Raw genomic sequence first — 23,393 nt, 5'->3', positions numbered from 1 at the left:
AGTCCACTTGCTCAAGGCCTCTTAGGCGTGACTCCGGGTCATGATCCTCAAATTTGGCTCAAAATAAATCTCCTTAAAATTACTTTACAGAGTTTGATTTCTTTTCCGCTGACAATAATAATTCGTGATTAGTTCTATTCATTTCCACTAATAAGCGAAGTTCTTTTAGCATGTTTACATTACAGAATGAATGCTGTGTTAAACTGTCTTACAGGCCTTCTTACGTTTTCAAACATCTGGCCACCTCTTTCGCCCTGCTAGAGCGCATCAGTTTTTCTGTATGTGCACACTCTACAAAACCACCACAGCCTTTGCCAGTTATTCCTTGTTATCAAGAGTAGTTGTTTTCTACGCAAAAATTAGCACTTGGGTTTTCTACTGAGGTTGTGGGTCGGGCCCAGTTATCAGTTCCTCGAACGCCAATGAATCACACAACAAGGTTCTGATCCCTGAAAAACTACGGAAAGTGAGAAATCCTCTAACCCTCGAGCCGTGCCCAGCCAGAACCTTGACCTCAAGATGGCGTCGCGTAGTCACAAGATTCAATTGGCTCCAATCAAAAATGGCAGGGTGGGTCGTAATTTACAGTTCGAGCCTTTCTAGTCCCCACTGGGCGCTCCTTCTCTATGGTTATTCGTCTCCGCTTGGAGCCAACAGCGGAGACTATCTATATACGTTCTTCTCTATGGTCCTCCGCTCCACGCCCCCGGCCGCAGTGCACGCCGGGCAAGAGGAAGACCTCCAGAAGCTCCCCGCGCAGCGCGGCTGTGTTTGCGGCCTGTGCGAGTAGGCGCTTCGGAACCAGTCTCCCGGGCGAGCGGCGCGCAGAAACCTCGAACCGGTGGAGCCCACTCGTAACCTGGATCACAGAAGACCACGAACACAGTACTGTTTCCTCAGCGGCGGGTGAGTTCACGCCTCTGAACGCGTGTGGAAACCGGGATACCGGGTACCTCTACTAGGGGAGGAGAAAAAGCCGGGGTGGCTGCCAAAGGGCCGGGGTGGGGTGGGGTGGGGGGGGTAGGATGGGGGAGGGGTCGGGCACGAGGCTTGGGGTTTCTTCGCCTCTCTAAGGCCTCAAAAACCGGTGGGCCCAGCCGGAGCCCGTGGAGGCCGAACCTACTGCCTGAGCTTTCCTCTTTGCATTGTCGCCCACTTTCCTTTTTCCTTCCACGTTCCGCCACGGAGTGAATCGTCTCGTCTCGGCCTTTTCTGGGCTCCACGTTAACCTGAACACGATTGCCTTGCATCTGGGGAGCCTTTTCCTAAAGCCCCTTACTTACCCGAGCCTGTGGAACCCCACGGTAAATTTTCCGGGCCTCGGACACACTCGTCACAGGCTCTGCCTTGAAGTCAGCCTGCACCCACCCTTTTTAGCGAGGTGCTGGCCACCAACGGATTTCTTTCCCTTCCTCTTGGTCATCTACAGCCCGCCACCAAGTGAACTGCTCCCCCCATCCCCATGTAGCTGATGCCTACCTTTCTTAGCACTCTCTTGGCCTGCTTAAGATTGTGATGAGCATTGTCGTCCTGCCCCCTTTCCGCATTGGAGGATGCAGTAATATCGCCATTCATTCTAGGCGATTACTAAGCTCGTTGAAATGTTACTTCTTTTTTCTTTGGTTTTCAATATTGCTTTTTAAATAACGTTTTCAAAATAGATCTAGGAGTATGAAGATTATTTTGAAGTTATGTAGTATGGATTTATATTGCCATGGAAATGCCATTTTTGATACTGGGCAAAGTGGAGTCGACCAAAAGGAGGGAAGAGATTGGACTTCTCTTGCACCAGACTGCTCTAGTGTGAAGTACTGTGTCTTAGGTAGTTGGCAGTAGTGTATAAACAATTTTGTATTGTCTTTGGACCTCTCATTTTTTAAAAGTTATTTCTAAAAACATTCAGAGGACTAGAAAGCCATTCAGTTGGTCATCAGTTCCTCGTGATTCAAGTAGATATTATAATATTCTAATTAATTTAATTTTTCTTAAGACATTGGTTTTCTTCGCCTGTAAAACTAGGATTATAATAGTGTCCACTTTATAGGTTATTGGGGTTGGGATTAATTGAGAAAAACCTATGTAAAATCCTTAGTGCGGTATCCAGGTAACATATAGTAAGTGATTAAGTCCATATTAATATTTGTTATTTAAGAATTTTCAGTGAAGTGCAAGAACCTGTATATTCTGAATAGGCTTTTGTAAACAAAATTAAAATTGAGTCCTTGAGAAGTTCCTTTCTTATTGATACGTTATTACTAGCAAGAGGCATTTTGTTACGGTGAAAACAGCCTTTGATTTGCTAATTTCTGAGTAGTGGGGACCTTGGAGTCTCCACCTACTAGTTGTGTGCCTTTGGACTTGTTAGCTTCTTCATTTGTAAAAAGAATAATAAAAATCTACACCAGGTAATTTGGGAATTTAAATGAGAATGTATGATGAAGACTGTTGTAAATAAAAATGTTTTATTACATTTTTATTAAGATATTTTTATTAAATCATCTTTTTGGAGTTACCACATTTTCTCTTTTTGGTTGCAAAAGTGGATTCTTCTCCCCACCCCCTGAAGAGTACCAAAAGATTTTTAGGAAAAAAATGTCCCACTGTTGAATATAGGCACCATGTATTAATAATGGTTTTGACTAAGTATTTTGTGGTTTGTTGTCTTTTTATTCCACTGTGTTGAGGCTCTAGAGATAGACATATATATATATACGTATATATCCCCGCCTCCCCAGACAGGGTCACTCTGTCACCTGGGCTAGATTGCAGTGGCATCATCATAGCTCACTGCAACCTCAAACTCCTGGGCTCCAGCCATCCTCCTGCCTCAGCCTCTCCAGTAGCTGGGACTACAGGCGTGTGCCACACCCAGCTAATTTTTCAACTCTTTGTAGAGACAGGGTCTTGATCTTGCTTAGCCTGGTGGATGTATTTTTTAATAAAATTGGTCTATGTTAACATTGGGTAGCTACTTCAGACCTAATAGGAATTTGGAATTTTCAAGTTAAGTTACCTTTCTGTCCACAAACAAATTAGCAATTTACTTTTCTCATTTATACATGATTTGGAGCAAAATTATTTTGATTATTTTGTAGCTTTGGAGGCAAAAGTAATTGATGAATCTTAACATCTGTGCAGAAATGTTCTGTATACTCTTAAAATTTTGATTGTCTTTTCCAATACTACCACTGCCATTCTTGAAAGGGGGTTTGATTCCTTAAAGCTTCTTAAATAGCTTCTCTTCCTTTTTTTAAAATTTGAAATGTGCAAAAAATAAAGGGAAGAATATTTCCACAATAATTCCCAGAATTATTACTTTTAAAAAATTTTTTATTTTGACATAATTTTAAATTTACAAAAAAGTTGCAAGACTAGTACAAAAAATTCTGAAATATCTTTCACCCAGATTCCTCAAATGTTAACATCTTGCCAATTTGCTTAATCCTCTTTCTACAGTTTTCTTCTGAAATGTTTTGGTAGAAAGTTGCAGACATGATGCCCCTTAACCCAGTTAAGTGTGTTACCTAAAAACTAGCACATCTCTTGTTTAAGGATAGTACAATGATCAAAATCAGGAAATTAACATTGATACAGGTCTAAGACCTAATCTACAGGTCTTAGATTTTGCCAGTTGTCCTGAATTGATATCACATTTTAAAATTTTATTTCTTCATAAAATCCAGCTCCTGCAGGATGATAACCAACTTTTTAAAAAAGCAGCTTTACGAAGGTGTAGTTCACATATAAAATTCACTTGTAAATGTACAGAGTTGTGTACCCACTACCCCAAAGGGATCCTTCCTGCTTGTTTGCAAGTCACTCTGTTCTATGGCAGTTCCGGGCAACCACTAATTTTTCTTTGTAGATAATGTTGTTTTTTAATCGTTGTGAAAATGGTGAAGTAACAATGTGGAAATCTCTCAGATCAGCTCCCTTTTTGGAGACCTTTGAGTATTTTCATGCTTCTGAAAAGCTTTACAGTAAAAGAAATAATTTTGTTAATTAAGCAGTTCCTGTTCTTCTTTGGGAATGGAACAAAATAATTCTGGAATAATTCTGCAGACTTGGCTCATAATTGCAAGTAGATGTTTACTGAATGAATGAATGAGTTGTGTGTGAGTGTGTGCTTAGGGGAATCTATGAGTTCATTTTTACCAGTAATTAGGCGCGCAATGTACTGATGATGGAGAGCTAATCTAGAAATCTATCCTGGGTGAAATACCTTGTTTCTATCTGGATAAGTCTGCAATAGAGAAATGCTTGTAAGCAGTATTTTGCTGTATTTTGTATATCTATGGTATTCCTCAGGAGTGCAAAAAAAGAATGGTTTGAAAGAACACAGAGAAAAAAGTGGAAAAGAGAAAAGCAAAGTGCATGTATATGTTGGATAGTAGAGGTAAATGATTTATTTCCCTTTTTTTGCCCAGATTTATTGAGATAAAATTTACATACAATAAAATGCATCCATTTTAATTTCAATGAGTTTTAACAAATGCATACACCCTGCTTGACCACCACCACCCTAGAGATGGGGAACACTTCCATCATAGGTATTCATTTTTGTTGTTTCGGACCATAAAGTTTCATACTTAGCAGATCAAGGTGCATTGAACCTTCCAAAAGTAAAACACTTTTAATATTTTTAAAAATGCTACTTAAATGATTTTAGTGCTAATAAAATAACTCTTCATCTCTGTTTTTCCTTAAAGTTCACATGCAATTCCTCAGCAAATCCTATTGGCTACCTTCAAAATATATCAGGAATCCAACAACTTGATTCCACTTTCATCACTACCTCCTATTCCAGGCCACCATCTCATCTACCTGGATTATGACAATAGTCTCTTAGCTTCCATCTTGTTTCCTTCCAGTCTTAAATCAGTGGCCAGTGATACTATTAAAATGTAAATCAAGTAAAAAAAAAAACAACACACACTTTCAAATGTTTTCCATCTTATTCAGAGTAAAAACCAAAATCTTCACAGTGTGTTAAAAGCCCTACACTCTCTGAATATCCTCCCCAGATAACACTCAATATTTATACTTGACTTTCCTCATTTGTTCTGCTCAAGTCATACTGTTGGCCTTGCTGGTCCTCCTGCAAACACACCATGCCCACCTCACTGTCTCTTTGTATTTGTTGTTTCCTTTGCTTGTAAAGTTCTTCTCCCCAGATAGGAATAGAACTTCCTGCCTCAGCCTCTTTCAAATCTTTGAAATCTTCACCTTCGTGGTGAGGCCTGATCACCATATTTAAAATAAACCACTCCCTAGCTCTCTTCCCTGCTTTGTTTTTCCACAAAGTATCTACCAAATTCAATGTCTGTATGAATTATTATCATAAGAATATTATAATTTATTTTATTTATCATCTGTAGGTAACAACTGATAGGCTTTGCTCATTGGTTATAAAAGTTTACTCTCAATCATTTTCACATGGCAAAACATAAAACTGTATGTTGAAATAAGTAGTTGATACTTTCATTTTCTAAAACTGCTTATTTTAATGTACAGTTCTGTGTTAAGTGATATTAATATTTATCAAAGGTTGGCTGGGCAAGGTGGCTAAAACCTGTAATCCTAGCACTCTGGGAGGCAGAGGCAGGAGAATCGCTTTAGCTCAGGAGTTTGATAACACCCTGAGCAAGAGTGAGACCCCATCTCTAATAAAAATAGAAAAATTGGCCAGACACAGTGGCATGTACCGGTAGTCCCAGCTGCTTGGGAGGCTGAGGCAGGAGGATGGCTTGAGCCCAGGAGTTTGAGGTTGCAGTGAGCTACACAGTGACATCACTGCACTCTAGACTGGGCAACAGAGTGAGACCGTATCTCAACAAAATAAAAAAGACACCCTGTTTAAAAAAAAAAATTATGAAAGATCACCAGAAATGTTTGTTCTCTGAATTTCTGTAGGAGGGGCCGTTATCTAAAAGGGAAAAAAAGGAATATCCCATAATATAGAGTTTTACTTTTTAAATATTATTTATATTTTATACTAGTGGGGAAAAAGTGGTTCTAAAGATGAATTCATGCCCAATTCTTGATTCATGCCCCAATCTTATGACCATTGTAAGGCTAGGCACAGGACCATTGCTAGCATAGTACCCAACATGAGGTAGCTTAATACATTTGTTTATTGAGGTCCTCAGAGTTTGTTTACTGATTGATTCATTAATCAATTTATTTATTCAACAGGTATTAAAATCAACTGCCCTCCTAAGAAACTGCTGAGATAGAGTATTATAATAATACAAGAGCTTCTGTAAGTAGGACAGTAGCCTTCTCTGTTTAAAAAGGAGATACACCCTCTGGAATACTTATTTTTGTTTTGGGGCAAGAGTATTATGAAAAGATTATTTAAAAACTCAACACATTTACAATTTTTTAATCTTATGTTTTCCCTGTGTTAATATATGCTGATACCTACCTAATATTTTAAAGCGTTTCCAGTCCCTTATTTGTTAAGTACATGAAATCATCCCAGGAATTCCTTTACCTGTAGAGTTTTCTAAATATTTTAAGTATACTGTATTTTCTGAAGTTGAAGTTTAGATTTTATAGAATATTGTTTTATCCTAATTACTAAGTCAAAGGAACAGTTGGAGGAAGAACACTTGGAGCACGAAGGTCTTGCTTTTCTGTTTTAAGGAAATGTTTAATACACAGGTAAAAAGATACTCAACCTCAGTAGTGATAAGGGAAATGTAAATTGAAATAACAGCATTTTTACTTATATTGTTGTGAGTTTAACACTGATTTCTTCCAGTGAAGGTGAGGAAAGGGCATACCTATGTATGGGTGGTGGGAATATAAATTTGTACACCAGTTTTGGGAGATGATTTGGAGGTAAAGTGTAGATACATACATACAGTACTAATCTGTATTGTAGAATTGCCTGCACAGATGCGTACGACTGGTTATGTGCCTAATAAGTCCAAGAATGTTCAACATTATTTGTAAGACCTAAAAAGTGAAGCCAACTATTAATGTTTTATGTCTGTATTGTAATAATTTACTACATTACAAAAACTGGAATAACATTTTATGAACGGACATGAAGAGATGTCAGTGATGATGGAGAAATTCACGTGACAACATATCATGATTACCTTGTAAAAAAACCACAAATTATCATATATTAGTTTTTATGTATGGAAAGATATTTAGAAGAACACAGCAATATATACCAAACTATGGGGGTTAGGGAGCAAGGAAGTGGAAAACTTGCACTTTTTATTTCGTCTCTTCTGAAGGGTGAGTAAAACAATTATAAAACATGAAAGAGAGAAAATAGTAGAGGAAAAAATTTTAAAATAGCTTTTATCAACTCTAGACTTCACTTGCAGAGCAGGGGAATTTCATTTATGGGTTGGGAATTTTTCCTGCTGTCCCAACAGATACATCTCCTATTTATCAAATCACTAAATTTAGAGGGATCAGTGATAGGGGAATCATCCCACTTATTTTGGCTACTTTTTTGTTTGTTTTGTTTTTTGAGACAAGGTCTTTCTTTGTTGCCTGGGTTAGAGTGCAGTGGCATCATCATAACTCAGTTGGAAATTCAGCCTCAAACTCCTGGGCTCAAGAGTGATCCTCCTGCCTCAGCCTCCTGAGTACCTGGGACTGTAGGCATGTGCCACCATGCCTGGCTAATTTTTAAATTTTTTCATAGAGATGAGGTCTAGCTGTTGTTGCCCAGGCTGGTCTCGAACTCCTGGCCTCATGTAGTCCTCTGCTTCAGTCTCCTAAATTGCTGGGATTACAGGCATAAGCCACTGTGCCCAGCTGCTTTTTTTTTAAATTGGTGCACAGAACCCTACTAGGACATCCTAACATTGTTTTCTGCTTTTTCCGATATTTCTGGATGTTTAAATATGTCAACAAAAATAAAATTTTGATGGAGGAAAAATTTTAAATACTTCTGTTCATTTAGCTAAAGGACATTTTCGTTTAATGTTATAAACTAAACAGAACAGTTAAATATGTTCTTACATCTTTAAAAATCAAATGTTAGCTTCTGATTCTTAAATTTGATTCAAGAATTGTTAAGAGGTTTACTTTTAAGTTTAAGAAAAATTACGACTTCTTATTGTCAAAAGTTGTATGTTCTCTTTATATTTGAGTTGTTACTGTGTGACCTGATGTCAACAGTTTTTCCCTCCCAGGTGTGTAGTTTACAGACACATTTGTCCTTTAGGAACTGGCCAAGATTGAATCAACAAATACTGTGTAACCTTGTAAATTTAGTTTTCAGGGTGCTGACTGGTATTTAAAAAATAAATGCATCAGAACACTTAAAAAAAAAAAAACCTGTTAGATACCCTCTGGATTCTGAGTTTGGTTTAAAAAGATTCGTTGATGTATGGTATTTAATTTTTGGATATTAACTGAACCTCAAAATTTTTTTCTTCCTTTATATGTATTCCCACATGATTGTAGGAGTCTATCCTGAACTTAGATCGTGTACATTTTGGCAACTTATTTTAGAAAAGATCTAAGTTTTAAAAATTCTCAATGGACAGACAGAGAAAAGAGGGTCTTTGCCAACTCCTTTGGGTAAGAAAACTTTAGAATTTTGCAGATACTCTAAAAATGAAGGCAAACAAACCAGGCATATCAAGTTGTGAAGTTTTCAAATAAAATGATTTGTCATGATTTTTTTCTTTAGACCGCTGCAGTAAGAATGTCTTTTCCCCCTCATTTGAATCGCCCTCCCATGGGAATCCCAGCACTCCCACCAGGGATCCCACCCCCACAGTTTCCTGGCTTTCCTCCACCTGTACCTCCAGGTAAGTTTATTGATACTGTTTTTTGTCTTGTACTTTTCTCATTATGGTACTACTTTAGGAAAATTTTATGTATGTGACTGTGTTAGTATTAAAGATGTCTCTCAGCATCACTCTGGAAATGATGGATTCTCATTTTTTTATTATTTTATTTTTATTTTTAATTTTTTATTATTTATTATTTAGTTTTTGACAAGAGTCTTGCTCTGTCACCCCAGGTAGAGTGCAGTGGGGCCATCATAGCTCACTGCAACCTCAAACTCCTGGGTTTGAGCACATCCTCCTGCCTCAGCCTTCCTAGTAGCTGGGACTATAGGTGCACACCATGACACCTGGCTAATTTTTCTTTTTTAGTAGAGTCAGGGTCTCACTTTTGCTTAGGCTGCACTTGAACTCTTGAGCTCAAACAATCCTCCTGCCTCAGCCCTCCTAGAGTGCTAATATTATAGGCATGAGCCACTGTGCCTGGCCGTGTCTTTTAGATTCTACTACTCCTTAATTTTGAAGTAGGCAGTTTACTGATGTAGGCTCAGCTTTGGGGACCTTCCATACTTGTGGTCTGAAAAGCCACAAGATAAACATGACAGTTTTTGTGGAATATCATTTTAAACTTCGAAAATTTGGGGGAGGCTGGTCCGATGGTAGTGGATTACCAGAAGTTACTAACATTAGTGTCACTAAAGTTGGTACACAACCTACCACTGCTAAATTTGACTAGCTAAATAAACAAACAAACAAACAAGAATTTGGGGGAAAATCATAATTTTAAAAATCAATAATTACATATGTATTGTGGAGTCAAATGCAGTTTTTTACAAATACTTTTAAACATTTATACTTATATCAGTGCTACTTTGTGTTTCTAGATAATCATGGATGTGTATTTGTTATCATTTGCTACCAGAAGAGTGTTGTAAAAGTTTACTATTGGTTTATTATCCCATGTAACAGTTAAAGAATTTTAAACAGTAACTTAGCTGCTCCATAATGGACCATAAGTAGACTAAATGCTGCTGAAGGGTAGGTTGAGAAAACAATGTTAGCAGAAAACTGAATAAAGTAGCTATCAGCAATCAAACAGAATAATAACTATAGAAGGAAAGTGTTCATTTGGGCATCAATTTTTTTCTTTCATCCATATAGCCTGATTTTATTTATATGTTTTTATTCTCAGTGCAGATCTGTTGATAGACCTTACTATAACCATGAAGCAAAGCCCAGGTGTTGTAGGAGTTATAGGGAAGATAGTTTACTTTCTATTTCTTTGTGAAGAAATTTAAGGGATTTGAAGTAAAGCTTAATCACTTATACAAAATCAGGAGAGGTGAGAAATGGAAAAATCTGTGCTTTAATTTCCTTACCAATACGTTGGGTTTATAGAAAAAATTTTAAATTTCTTTGAATTTTTAAAGAAAAAATACTAAGTGTGACACTTAAAGATGAATGTTATTGGGATAAGTGGGATATGTTTCTCTCAAGGGTACTTACTCTCTATGTATCTTTTTTGTTTTTGTTTTTGTTCTTGTTTTTTTTGGTGAGCAGGACTGGGGGTGGGGAGACAAGATCTTGCTCTGTTGCCTGGACGTGAGGGCAGTGGCATCATCATAGCTCACTGCAACCTCAAACTCCTGGGCTGAAATGATCCTCCCGCCTCATCCTCCCGAGTGGCTGGGACTACAGGAGCATGCTACCATGCCTGGTTAATTTTTCTATTTTTTGTAGAGAAGGGGTCTTGCTATGTTGCTCAAGCCGGCCTTGAACTCCAGACCTCAAGCAATTCTCCCACCTTGGCCTTCCAAAGTGCTAGGATTACAGTTGTGAGCCACCACACCCAGCTCTTATCTTTTAATATGGGTTGATAGACCCTAAAATGAGTTTTTTAGTATTTTTTGTTGCTTGTTTGAGTGATGGCATACTAACGTGGGCATTTATTCACAGTGTGATAATGCTGTTATAATTCTGACTCCATTTGTAAAAGCATACAATACCATTTCTGTTTAGGAAAACATACTTTACCTGGCTGATAAATTTGGCTTCAGTTCCAGCTCAGTCACTGTCTGCTTTCTGTGTACAGCATCAGTTGTATGCTAAACCACTGTAATAATTCAAAACCTCAATACTAGTCTTCGTGTATAGTTTTCTTCTTTTGCCTCTGAGTACAGTTAAGTGAACTCTGAGATAACATGTGGTGATGACAGTATACATTAAATTACAAAATAAATTTGAGAAATAGTCATTATTTTTCCTTAAAAAGCAATACATATATACAGAAAAAAGTTTGCCCCTAGCATTCCTTAGTTACCTTCTCCAAAGGCTGCCTTTCTTATCAGTTTCTAGTGTGTCTCTCTCCAGAGATATGCTATGCGCTTTCTAATATGTTTGCTTATATTTACTCTTTTCCCACTTATTTTTTGAAAAAACTCAAATGGTTTCATACTGTTCACATTTTGTGCACTTTGCTTTTTTCCACTTCAGCATGCATAGATCTTAAATGAAGCAGTGTATTTTTCAGTGTCAATTCTGTGCAATAGCATGAAATTAGTAAGTTAGAGTAGGAAAGATATTGTTAAACTTTGAGTAACTGTAAAGGGAAAAATTTTTTTCAAGATGTCGTTTTGTGAATGTTTTCTTTAACAGAAAGTTTACACATAGATTACAGTTGATAAATGGAGTGTTTTTGTTTTGTAAAGTTAAGGTGAAAAATTTAGATACAACTTGATTTAGTTTTAAGTGGGTTCACATTAAATTATCTCGATTTCACAAGCACTTTGAGGAAATAGAATTGAGGAAACTGAAACTGGGGTTAAAGTGCTTGCCCAAGGTTGCATAACTAAAAGTTGATACAACCAAGAATTGAACCCTAATTTGATTTTGAAGTCTCTTTTTTCTGTTTTGCAGTTTGCTGTATCCATATTGATAGGAATCTTGATTCGTACCTTTTAAAAATCATAATGTGAAAACTGAAATTATGTTAAATGAATTATCAGAAAATAAAGGGGCCTGGCGCTGAGGCTCACACCTGTAATCCTAGCACTCTAGGAGTCTGAGGCAGGAGAATTGCTTGAGGCCAGGAGTTGGAGACCAGCCTGAACAAGAGGAGAGCCCTGTGTCTACTAAAAATGGAAAAATTAGCTGGACATGGTGGCGAGAGCCTGTAGTCCCACCTACTTGGGAGGCTGAGGCAACAGGATCGCTTGACCCCAGGAGTCCAGGAGTTTGAGGTTGCAGTGAGCTATGATGACACCACTGCACTCTACCCAGGCGACAGAGTGAGACTCTGTCTCAAAAAACAAAAAAGAAAATAAACGGATAGTATTAAATGTTTCAGAATTTGTTACCAGTCTTAGATGGTAAATAATCTTAAATTGTTATTAAATTTGAACCAAAAGGTAATTTCAGACCTTAAGATATTTGGAAGCATTTAATAATTTATGTTCGGAATGTAGTGAAATGTTTAATTTTTCTTTCATCGCAACCTTTTCCTCAGTTCTCAAATAATACAGTTTTGTCCTTAGTTTTGTAAATAAGGAAGTACCCAAAGCTATTAATTAGTAAACAATGCAGTTGAAAGCAAATACCCCTAAGTTGTCAGTGGTAAGTAGCCCATTGACAGCTCCTAAACCCTCAGAATGAGTTATTCAGAGCAGCAGATGCTTGTCTTAAGAGATTGGTTTCCTCTTTGATAGTGGCTGAGATTACCGATGTGACCCTTTTTTTTTTTTTTGTTAAATTAGAGACAGGGTCTTGCTCTGTTGTCCAGGCTGGAGTGTAGTTGCATAATTATAGCTCACTGTATCCTCCAACTCCTAGGCTCAAGTGATCCTCCCCTTTCAGCCTCCCCAGGTAGCTAGAACTACAGGTGTGGGCCACTGTGCCCCAGCTATTTGTGTGTGTGTGCGTGTGCATGTGCGTGTGCGCGTGTGTGAGTGCGTGTGTGTTTGTAGACAAAGTCTTCACTATATTGCCCAGGCTGGTCTTGAACTCCTGGCCTCATGTGATTCTCTCTCCTCGGCCTCTCAAAGCATCAGAATACAGGCATCAGGATACAGCTGCCACATCTGGCTGTTGATCTCAGTTTTTGCATGATTTTCATTTTTTTGTGAAAGAGTCTGGAATAACAGGATTCTTAGGTTTTCAGATTAATTTCTCATTTAATACTTAAAAAAAACTTCAAAGGACTTGCTTTTACTTTATGTGACAAAATTGTATATATTTGTTGTGTACATGTTGTTTTGAAATACATATGCATTGTGGACTGACTAAATTGAGCTAATTTACATATACTTTACTTCACATGCTTTTTTTTTTTAGTGCAAACACTTAAAAATCTAATCTTGGCAATTTTGAAGACTATAGTACATTGTTAACTGTAGTCAACCATGTTGTACAATGTATTTTTACTTGTAAAGGATTCATTAATTCCATTGTTCACCCATAAAGTAAACCTGTATGTGTTTGTGAAAAGTGCTGGTTTTGAGGATCACTGAACCATATAAACATGAATGGATCACTGTCCAGAATTTTATTATTCCTTAAGCCAAAAGCATGTTGTGGTAGCTGTTTTGCTTTCAGAATAGGGGTTTTTGTAAGTTTATGTTTTTTTTTTTTTTTTTTGAGACAGAGTGTCACTTTGTTGCCCGGGCTAGAGTGAGTGCCGTGGCATCAGCCTAGCTCACAGCAACCTCAAACTCCTGGGCTTAAGAGATCCTACTGCCTCAGCCTCCCGAGTAGCTGGGACTACACGCATGCGCCACCATGCCCGGCTAATTTTTTTTCTACATATATATTTTTAGTTGGCCAGATAATTTATTTCTATTTTTAGTAGAGACAGGGTCTCGCTCAGGCTGGTCTCGAACTCCTGACCTCGAGCCATCCACCCGCCTCGGCCTCCCAGAGGGCTAGGATTACAGGCGTGAGCCACCGCGCCCGGCCAGTTTATGTAGGTTGACCTGATACCATGTTGCTTTTGAAAGCAAGACATTATTCATCAATATTTTCATTTGTCCTAGATTTGCACTTCCGTTATCTATGAGTGAGGATACTTATTTGTATGTAGTTCTTGTAGAATACAGTTATTTATAATGCTATTTTTTTTCTATTTTATTATTATTATTATTATTATTATTTTTTTTTGAGACAGAGTCTCACTCTGTTGCCCTGGCTAGAGTGCTGTGGCGTCAGCCTAACTTACAGCAACCTCAAACTCCTGGGCTTAAGCGATCCTACTGCCTCAGCCTCCCGAGTAGCTGGGACTACACACATGTGCCACCATGCCCGGCTAATTTTTTTTCTACATATATATTTTTAGTTGGCCAGATAATTTATTTCTATTTTTAGTAGAGACAGGGTCTTGCTCAGGCTGGTCTCGAACTCCTGACCTCGAGCCATCCACCCACCTTGGCCTCCCAGAGTGCTAGGATTACAGGCGTGAGCCACTGCGCCTGGCCTATAATGCTATTCTTAAGACTCATTATGCTTTTTTGTTTTTTAGGAACCCCAATGATTCCTGTACCAATGAGCATTATGGCTCCTGCTCCAACTGTGAGTATAATTTAAAGGAGGAATTAAAAGTTATGGTAGTGCTAGTGCTTTGAAAGCTAAACAACTTGATAAGTAAATTATTTACAAATGTTTAAAAGAAAAACGAGAGTGAGAGCACCCATGCATTTTACACCACTTGTGTGAATAAGTATCGTTTTCACTCAGCTGTGCATATATGCAATTGCCCCTAAAGTATGCTCCCTAGATAATTTTATGATTTTTTACTCTTAGTCCTTTATATATTTATTATTACAGATTTAGGACTTTGGCTTATTTATTTATTTATACATACATACATACGTAGTCTTCCTCTATTGCCTTGGCTGGAGTGCAGTGGCATCATCATAGCTCACTGCAATCTCAAATTCCTGGGCTCAACCAGTCTTCCTGCCTCAGCCTCCTAAGTAGCTGGAACTATAGGCACAAGCCACAACACCTGGCTAATTTTTTATATTTTCAATTGAGACAGGGGTCTCACTTCCTCAGGCTGGTCTCAAACTCCTGAGTTCAAAAGAGCCTCCTGCCTCGCTCGGCCTCCCACAGTGCTAGGATTACAGGACTTTGGCTCTTTTATCATTTCCTCATCTTATCTTGGTCCTGGGAGATGGAAGAATGATCTTTCTAGTCTCCTGAAAGAATGTAGGAATGATTCTTGGAAAAATTTAAATTTTGCAATGAAATTTGTGTTGAGTACCTTTCTGCTCCCACCTCCCTAATTTTTAGCCCTCTCAAAGCTATTAATATTTTCATCTGTAGTCTTTTCTATCCTTAAGTATGATGTTTTCAAGCTTTATAAAGCTTTACTGAAGCGTTCTCCTGAAGTGTTCTATTTTTCATTCTTAGGTCCTGAATCTTAATTGTCCGCATTTATCAGAGCTTCTGAACACTGCAAGCATCTTTTAAAGAATGCTGGTGCATGAATAATAATAACTCTCTTAACTTGTGTTTAGCCAGAAATTTTCTTTGAGTTACATGCTATAATAGTCTTCATTTGGAATTCTATGAGGGAGGGTAGATCTCATTACTTCCTCAACTTTTTAAAAATATCTGTGGGTTTTGAAAAGGGAGGGGAATGTTATTCATAGTAAAAGGGAGAGGGGAACTACATGGGTAAATGGGAATCTGCTGCGAGGCAGACTACTAAGATTTAGTTCTGCAGCCCAAGGGGAATCCAGTTTTTCTTGCATTGGACACCCATAGCTGGGCTATTTTGAAAAGCCTTCCTGGGACAGGTACTCTTACTCCTTTTATTTCAGGATAGGAAAAGGTAGAATTTGGGGTTGGAGCAGCTCCCTTAGTTCACCACTGTTTATTCAGTGCCTGGTGAGGGTGTTTTGTTGAATTTGGTGTCAAGTACAGCAATCTTCCTCTGGGAACTTGAAAGCTATAAAGGGAAAATAAGATAGGAACATAAATAACTGAAGAAAGGCAAAATATAAATGGGGAGAGTGCTAAGGGGTGTTTGAATAGTCTGCCAGAGGATTAGCAGGGATAATTGAAATTTTTTATACTGATGCTGAGAGTACAGTTGTGAAAAAACTTCCTGGATATAGTTGAGAGTTTTAAATGGTTTATGATGTCTTAAAATTTAAAAATTATGTCTTAAAATTGTCTTAGTTATTTTTATTTGCCTTTTCAAGTTTTGTTTTTAGAATAAAGTTAATCTGGTAATAGTATTGCAAGTTTACTTGTCATGAGTAAGTTTAGATTAATGAAATGTGCTATGTGTTTTAGGAGCTTTAGATTAAATGTGCAAGAATGCAGAAGCTTAAATTTATATGCTATATGTTTACTACTTTAAAATTGATGTTTTAACCTAATGTTGCGTTATAAGATAGGAAATTTAATTGCTTGATAAATTTTATTGCCTTTTATCACCTAGGTCTTAGTACCTACTGTGTCCATGGTTGGAAAGCATTTGGGAGCAAGAAAGGATCATCCAGGCTTAAAGACTAAAGAAAATGATGAAAATTGTGGTCCCACCACTACGGTTTTTGTTGGCAATATTTCTGAGAAAGCCTCAGACATGCTTATAAGACAGCTACTAGCGGTAAGTTAAACTGTTCTCATTAAAAAATTTTTTATTGTAAATTTCAAATGTAGGAAAAGCAGAAAGAGGACTCTGAATGATTATTTTCTCTGAACTTTTTATTTGAAAAATTTCAATCCTGTAAAAAAGGTAAACACACTTGTATTTACCTAGACTCATCAGTGAACATATTTTAGTACATTTACCTTATCTCTATATACACACGTATACCAAACACACTTTTATTTTTGCTGAATAATTTGAGAGTAAGTTGCAAGGTAACATTTCACCTCTGAATCCTTTGTGTTTTCCTTAAGATTAAGGACAATCTCCTACGTAGTCACAATGCCATTACCACACTGAAGACATTTAAGACTGATATAATATTGCTAATTAATACATATATACTTTCTTTTTTTTTTTTTGGAGACAGAGTCTTGCTGTGTTGCCCGGGCTAGAGTGCCGTGGCATCAGCCTAGCTCACAGCAACCTCAAACTCCTGGGCTCAAGCAGTTCTTCTGCCTCAGCCTCCCGAGTCGCTGGGACTACAGGCATGCGCCACCATGGCTGGCTAATTTTTTCTGTATAGATTTTTAGCTGTCCAAATCATTTCTTTCTATTTTTAGTAGAGACAGTGTCTCACTCTTGCTCAGGCTGGTCTTGAACTCCTGACCTCAAGCGATCCTCCTGCCTCGGCCTCCCAGAGTGCTAGGATTACAGGTGTGAGCCACGTGCCCAGCCTACATATATACTTAATAATGGCTATAGTAGATATTTTTTGGTTTTGATTTGTGATCCAGTGAAGGATTTTGTGATGCATTTCATCATGTTGCCTCTTTAGACAGCTGCTTTTTAAGGGATGAGGGGGCGTCTTATTCTTTTCCCTGGCTATAGTGCAGTGGTGTGATCATAGCTCACTGCAGCCTCAAACTCCTGGGCTCAAGCAATCCTCCTGCCTCAGCCTCCTGAGTAGCTGGGGCTACAGGCATGTGCCACCACTAGCTAATTTTTGTATTTTTAATAGAGGTGAGGTTTTGCTCTTTCTCAGGCTGGTCTCAAACTCCTGCTCTCAGGCAGTCCCCCCACCTTGGCCTTCCAGAGTGCTAGGATTATAGGCGTCAGCCACCACACCTGTCCAACTTCTTTAGTATAGAACATTTCCCTGCCTTTTTCGTTCATTTGTTTATTTTGTGTTTGTCGTCCATTACGTTGACATTTTTGAAGAGACCAAATCTTTTGTAGAATGTCTCTCCCAATTTGTATTTGACTGATTGTTTGCTCATAGTTAGATTGAGAATTAAACGTTTTTTGTAACAATGTTTCATTGGTGAGGCATTCTTCTCAGTGTAGCATAGCAAGAGACACATATTTCTTAGTCTTATTTTTGGTGATGTTAAATTACTTGGTTAAGGTTGTCAGATCTCTCCATAGTAAGAGTACCTTTCCCTCTTATAAGTAATAAGTAATCCCTGGGTTAATATTTTAAGATTCCATGAGTCCTTTCTCCCACTAACGTTTAAAACAATTTTAGTATCTAATGATGATTGATTCCTTTTAAAGTTTTTATTCTGAGCAGGAATAATAATAAATTCTTTAGATTTGGTAGTTATTGATTTTCTTTTTTGTCTTTGCTTTAAAAATTTTATCTTGGTCGGGCGTAGTGGCTCACACCTGTAATCCTAGCACTCTGGAAGGCCGAGGTGGGTGGATTGCTTGAGCTCAGAGTGCGAGACCCCGTCTCTACTAAAAATAGAAAGAAATTAGCCAAACAACTAAAAATAGAAAAAATTAGCCGGGCATGGTGGCGCATGCCTGTAGTCCCAGCTACCCGGGAGGCTGAGGCAGGAGGATCGCTTGAGCCCAGGAGTTTGAGGTTGCTGTGAGCTAGGCTGACGCCACGGCACTCTAGCCCAGGCAACAGAGTGAAACTCTGTCTCAAATAAAAAAGATAATAATAATGCCGTAATGCTTTTAATTTATTGGAAGATAGGGAGTTTTCTGCAAATGAAAAATAAGTAGGAATTTACATTTTTCTTACAATGATTTGTTACACATTTCTTTCATATAATAAGTTCGTGGGAATTGGGAGAATTTCAACTAAATTACTGATGTGGTCTTATTTTTCTTTTAAAATTTTTCTTTTCATAACATTGGTACCAAATAATTTTTCTTTTTTCACTTCTCTGCTTTTTTTTTTTTTTTTGCCCCCTAAGTGGGAATATAATTGTGCTCTTATTGTCATTAAAAATTATTTTAGTTTGTTAAATGTAATGATTTTTCCCCCCTAGAAATGTGGTTTGGTTTTGAGCTGGAAGAGAGTACAAGGTGCTTCTGGAAAACTTCAAGGTAGGTCATGTTTTCCTTATTTGTTGATCACTTTTAACCTGTATGCTTAAATCACTTTGCATGATTTACTGTTCATTGTCCTTAACTCTTTCCTTAGCACTCTTTGCGTTTTTTTACTGGAATAGGATTGAAAGGCAATTGGGAAGATGTTGGCTGAGAGTTGAGATTAGAAAGTGGGAAAGTGTAACAGAAAGGTGAAAGAAGAGGAAGAAATTAAAATTCCTAAGACTAACAAAAGTCCTTTTTGGACTGTATGATCAAGATGGAACAAATATCCAATTGGATAGAACCTGAAAAAATAAAATTAAAAAAAAAGATGGAACAAATAGAACTTAGGAAGAGAGTAGGAGAAAAGATAATCAGATGGCCCGTCACTCTTGAATGCAAACTATACTTTTAATACTTGTTGGTAGAAACACCTATTTGATAGAAGTTTTTTAACTTTATTATGGAAAAATTCATACATATATGAAATTAGAATAGTGTGATGAATTCCCATTTATTCACCACATAGGTGTATCAACTCATGGCCAATTGTATTTCATCTATACCCTATCCATTTCTTCCTTTGTTATTTTAAAGCAAATCTGAAGCACCAGATGATTTTGTGTATAAATATTTTAGTATGTATCTCTAAAATATAAGAGCTTTAAAAATCATATCCAGAAAACATATAAGGACTAAGAAAATTAACTGTTTTTCCTATTTACTAGCCAATCATTATTCAAATGCCCATTTTTCTCAAATGTCAATTTTTAAAAACAGTTCATCTGATTCAGGATCTGTATGAGGTCCACATATTGCAATTAGTTTTTTAAGTCTCTTTCAATATTTCAAATTACTGTGTCTCTCTCATTTCCTTTGCAATTTATTTGTTGAGGGAACTGGGTCATTTGCTCAGCATTTCTTTAGTCTGGTTTTGCTGGTTGCAGCTCCAGTAGTACACTTTGCCATGAATCTATCCTCTGTTTTCTGTAAACTGGTCAGTGGTTGTATCTTGATGTGTGCTACTTTTTTGATGTTTTTCTTTGCAAGAATATTATAAGGATACTGTTTTTTTCATTGGGAATTATGTCAGATTTTGTTTTGTTTTTTTTAGTGATAGCACTGTTTGTCAGTGCCTAGGTTCATTTATTATGGGGTTACAAAATGTAATTATCTATGTGGAAGACTTCTATCATTGCTTCATTGAAGAACAAGTCTTCATTTATTAGTAGAATACTTCAGCAAGGGGAAACTTCTTCCATCTACTATTTGGTTACTCAGAGGCATGATTTACGTAGGAAAGACAGGGTAAATGCTTTGGCTCTTCTTTTTATTTTTCAAAAGAATGAGCTGGTGCCCTCAGTTCTCTGGCAGCCTGTGGCTTTTTTTTTTTTTTCCTGAGACGGAGTCTTGCTCTGTCACCCAGACTAGAGTGCAGTGGTGTCATCATAGTTCACTGCAACCTCCCTGGGCTCAAGTGATCCAGCCTCCCTAGTAACTGGGACTACAGGTGTGCGCCACCACGTCCGGCTAAGTTTTTCAATTTTTATAGATACGGAGTGTTCCTCTTGCTCAGGCTGGTCTCCTGAGCTTGAATGATCCTTCCACCTCAGCCTCCCGGGGTGCTGGGATTATAGATGTGAGGTACCTTGCCCAACTTTTTTTTTTCTTTTAAATCATTTGGAATTTGTGAACTGAAGCATATTTAATGTTATTATATTTAATATGGATTAATTATAGTTTTTACTTCTATTAAACCTTTTATCTGCCTTTGCAAGTGGTTTTGACATGACCCTAATTGCCTTTGATAGTTTTCTTGTTACCTGATATGACAAGATGTTCCAAGCTCATCTAGTAGTTTTTCAGCTCCAGACTTGGAATCAGCCAGTTCCCCAAGGAGCTTTGGTTCCTTTTAGTGGGAGATTATATTGAAATTGTAATCTCGGCATTAGATGCACTCATTGTGCAACAGTGGTTTGGTGTTTGTTTTTAGGTTTCTCCATTGCACACTAAATCGGGATCAGGACCAAAAGGTTTTAATTTAACCTCTTCTGTCATATATCTCCCACACTGAGAATCCTACGTTTCAAGGACACTGGGGATGATAGAATAATATTAAGTAATTACTGACTTGCTTTATCTCACACATAGGACAGTTTCAGACTAGTATCACCAACACTGTCATTAACAATATAATTATTGAAAGTTACTTTTTTAGGGGGCAGGTCTTTTTGTCACTAAAAATGTGTGGTAAAATTTGCTGTTTTAATATCACTCACAGTAGTTCCTCTCTCTGTGGTTGTGTCACTAACTGTGTACATATTTACATCCATTTGTTTAATTTAAAAATTTTTTGATTACTTTTTAATTTTTTTTTTTTTTAAAGAGATAATGTCTCACTATGTTTCTCAGGCTGGCCTCAAACTCCTGGGCTCAAGCCATCCTCCTGCTTCATCCTCCCCAGTAGCTGGGACTATAGGTGCTAGCCACCAGACTTGTCTTAATTTAGTTTTGATAACCCTTTTTGGTCTAAAGTTAATAGTGAGATTGACTAGTTATAAAATGAAATATAGAAAAAAATAGATGGGTAACTAGAATAAAAGATCACTAATTTTGTAATTTAACATCTCAGAATTAAAAAATGCTTTATTTAGGTCCAAGCAATCTGTTCTTCTTTGTGACTGCTAGGAAGTCTGGATGGATCAATTCATGAAGTAATTTCATGAAGGTGGGGTGTAGTGGCTCATGCCTGTAATCCTAACACTGTGAGAAGTGGGAGGATTGATTGCTTGAGCTTAGGAGTTAGGGACCAGCCTAAGCAAGAGCAAAAGCCCCTGTCTCTACAAAAAACAGAAAAATCAGCCAGGTGTCCTCATGTCTGCCAGTAGTCCCAGCTACTCGGGAGACTGAGGCAGGAGGATTGCTTGAAGCCAGGAGTTGGAGGCTGCAGTGAGCTGTGATGATGGCACTGCACTTTAGTCAGGCCAATAGAAGGAGACTCGGTTTCCCAAAAAAAAAAAAAAAAAAAAATCATTTTAATCATGAAATTCTAGTAAGTAGCAATTTGCCTAATTTGAATTTTTCTTCTTTTCCCCTGTTTTTCTATCTTTTTTCTTTTTCTTTTGGTTGTTTGAAGGTGCTAAAATGAAATGGTTATCAAAGAGAATTGAAGGACAGGGGTGGAGTGACAACTTGAGTAATTCTTACATGTCTCTGGTGATTTTACTTGTCCATAATTTTTAATTTTTCCTAATTGCATTGATTTCTCACTAATTCTTTACATCCATTGCTAGCCTTTGGATTCTGTGAGTATAAGGAGCCTGAATCGACCCTCCGTGCACTCAGATTGTTGCATGATCTGCAGATTGGAGAGAAAAAACTACTTGTCAAAGTTGATGCAAAGACAAAGGCACAGCTGGATGAATGGAAAGCAAAGAAGAAAGCTTCTAATGGGGTATGTTTTCTATAGTGTTATTTTTTTAGGCCAGCTGTGCTATTTCAATGTAAATACCTTTCATAAATGAATCTCATATGGGGCTTCACAAGATCGTCATCATATGTGCTTGTGGCTTAAATGCAGGAGGGTATTTTATAGTTTGTAGTTATTTTAAGTCTTTTGTCTACCCACAGTGGGTGGATGACTGTTGGTTTGCTTGTTCCAGGTTGGGATGAAGGTAGTAAGGGAGGCTGGACAAGGTTAACTTGCCAGAGAAAACAGTGGTACAGACTATTCCAAACAGAGCTTATTCATTAAGGCAGCTTTGTAAGTAAGTACAAAATATTTCAACCTACACAATTTTTATTAGTTGCCCTCTCTTTTAGAAGTACCCAGATTCTGAGATGAATGAAAATAACTTTTATTTCCTGTCCTCAGCTAGATGGCTTTATTCAGGCTATATTAAGTAAAGCTAAAGCAAAGGAAATGTTTGTGTGTTGTGTTGTCATGTGTGCATTATCATCCCCTCTCGACAAAGCAAAACATAGCTAAAAGTTGAGTATTTATTTCCTCATTTCCTCTTCCTAGTTCCTTTTTGGAAGCTTAAACTGAACAACTCCAAGATAGATTTATTATCATCTTCTGCTCCCAAAAGAAAAAAATCCAAAATAGCCTTTTGCTCTTACCAAACTTTCATTGTCTTTCAAAATAGAAATAGCTTTCTTGTCCCCTTCCCTTTCATAAACACACTATATGGTCTTTGTAAACAAAAAACCCTCAAAACTTAAAGTATAAATAAGAAATTAAATGCCACCCATAATCCCATCATCATAAGTAACCACTATAGACATTTTGATTGTTATGTTTTTCCAGAAGTTTTCTCTGTGTGAATGAATACAGTTTTAATTGGAATATGTGAATTTGTTTTCCTTTCATTAAAAACAGGATTGAATTTTAAGTATTGTTTTATAAATAGCTTTTTCCCCACTTAATTCTGTCTTTCCTTGGACTTTTACTAATTCCTTATCTGATTTCCCTGTGTTTAGTTTAATCTGTTATAGTACTGCCTATGTTTCTAAAACATAAGTAAAATTTTGTCAGACTCTTGCTAATTACGTCAAATCCATCCTTAATGGTTTTGGATTTCTTAAAGAATAAAGCCCATTCTCAGTGTGGCACTTAAGGCTTGCTCCAATCCACGTTTTTTTTTTTGTTTTGTTTTGTTTTTTTTTGAGATAGAGTCTTGCTTTGTTGCCCGGCTAGAGTGAGT

General features: G+C 37.4%; 1 protein-coding gene across 2 annotated transcripts in view; it reads left to right on the top strand.

Annotated features, from left to right (window-relative positions):
• The first annotated feature begins 720 nt into the window (after positions 1 to 720).
• Positions 721 to 23,393, top strand: part of RBM25 (RNA binding motif protein 25) — a 48,238-nt gene continuing 25,565 nt past the window's right edge. The window contains exons 1-7 of one of the 2 annotated variants that reach the window (XM_045564426.1): positions 721 to 906; positions 8,440 to 8,556; positions 8,669 to 8,789; positions 14,278 to 14,327; positions 16,210 to 16,377; positions 18,645 to 18,702; positions 21,981 to 22,141. In XM_045564426.1, the coding sequence (XP_045420382.1) occupies positions 8,515 to 8,556; positions 8,669 to 8,789; positions 14,278 to 14,327; positions 16,210 to 16,377; positions 18,645 to 18,702; positions 21,981 to 22,141 (600 nt within the window). In that variant the 5' untranslated portion in view covers positions 721 to 906; positions 8,440 to 8,514. The remainder of the gene's footprint in view (positions 907 to 8,439; positions 8,557 to 8,668; positions 8,790 to 14,277; positions 14,328 to 16,209; positions 16,378 to 18,644; positions 18,703 to 21,980; positions 22,142 to 23,393) is intronic. The other variant, XM_045564436.1, reaches the window with a different exon arrangement.

This window comes from Lemur catta, chromosome 1, assembly GCF_020740605.2.
Source record: "Lemur catta isolate mLemCat1 chromosome 1, mLemCat1.pri, whole genome shotgun sequence".
Taxonomy (NCBI): Eukaryota; Metazoa; Chordata; class Mammalia; order Primates; family Lemuridae; genus Lemur; species Lemur catta.
This window is presented reverse-complemented; position numbering and strand designations above follow the sequence as displayed.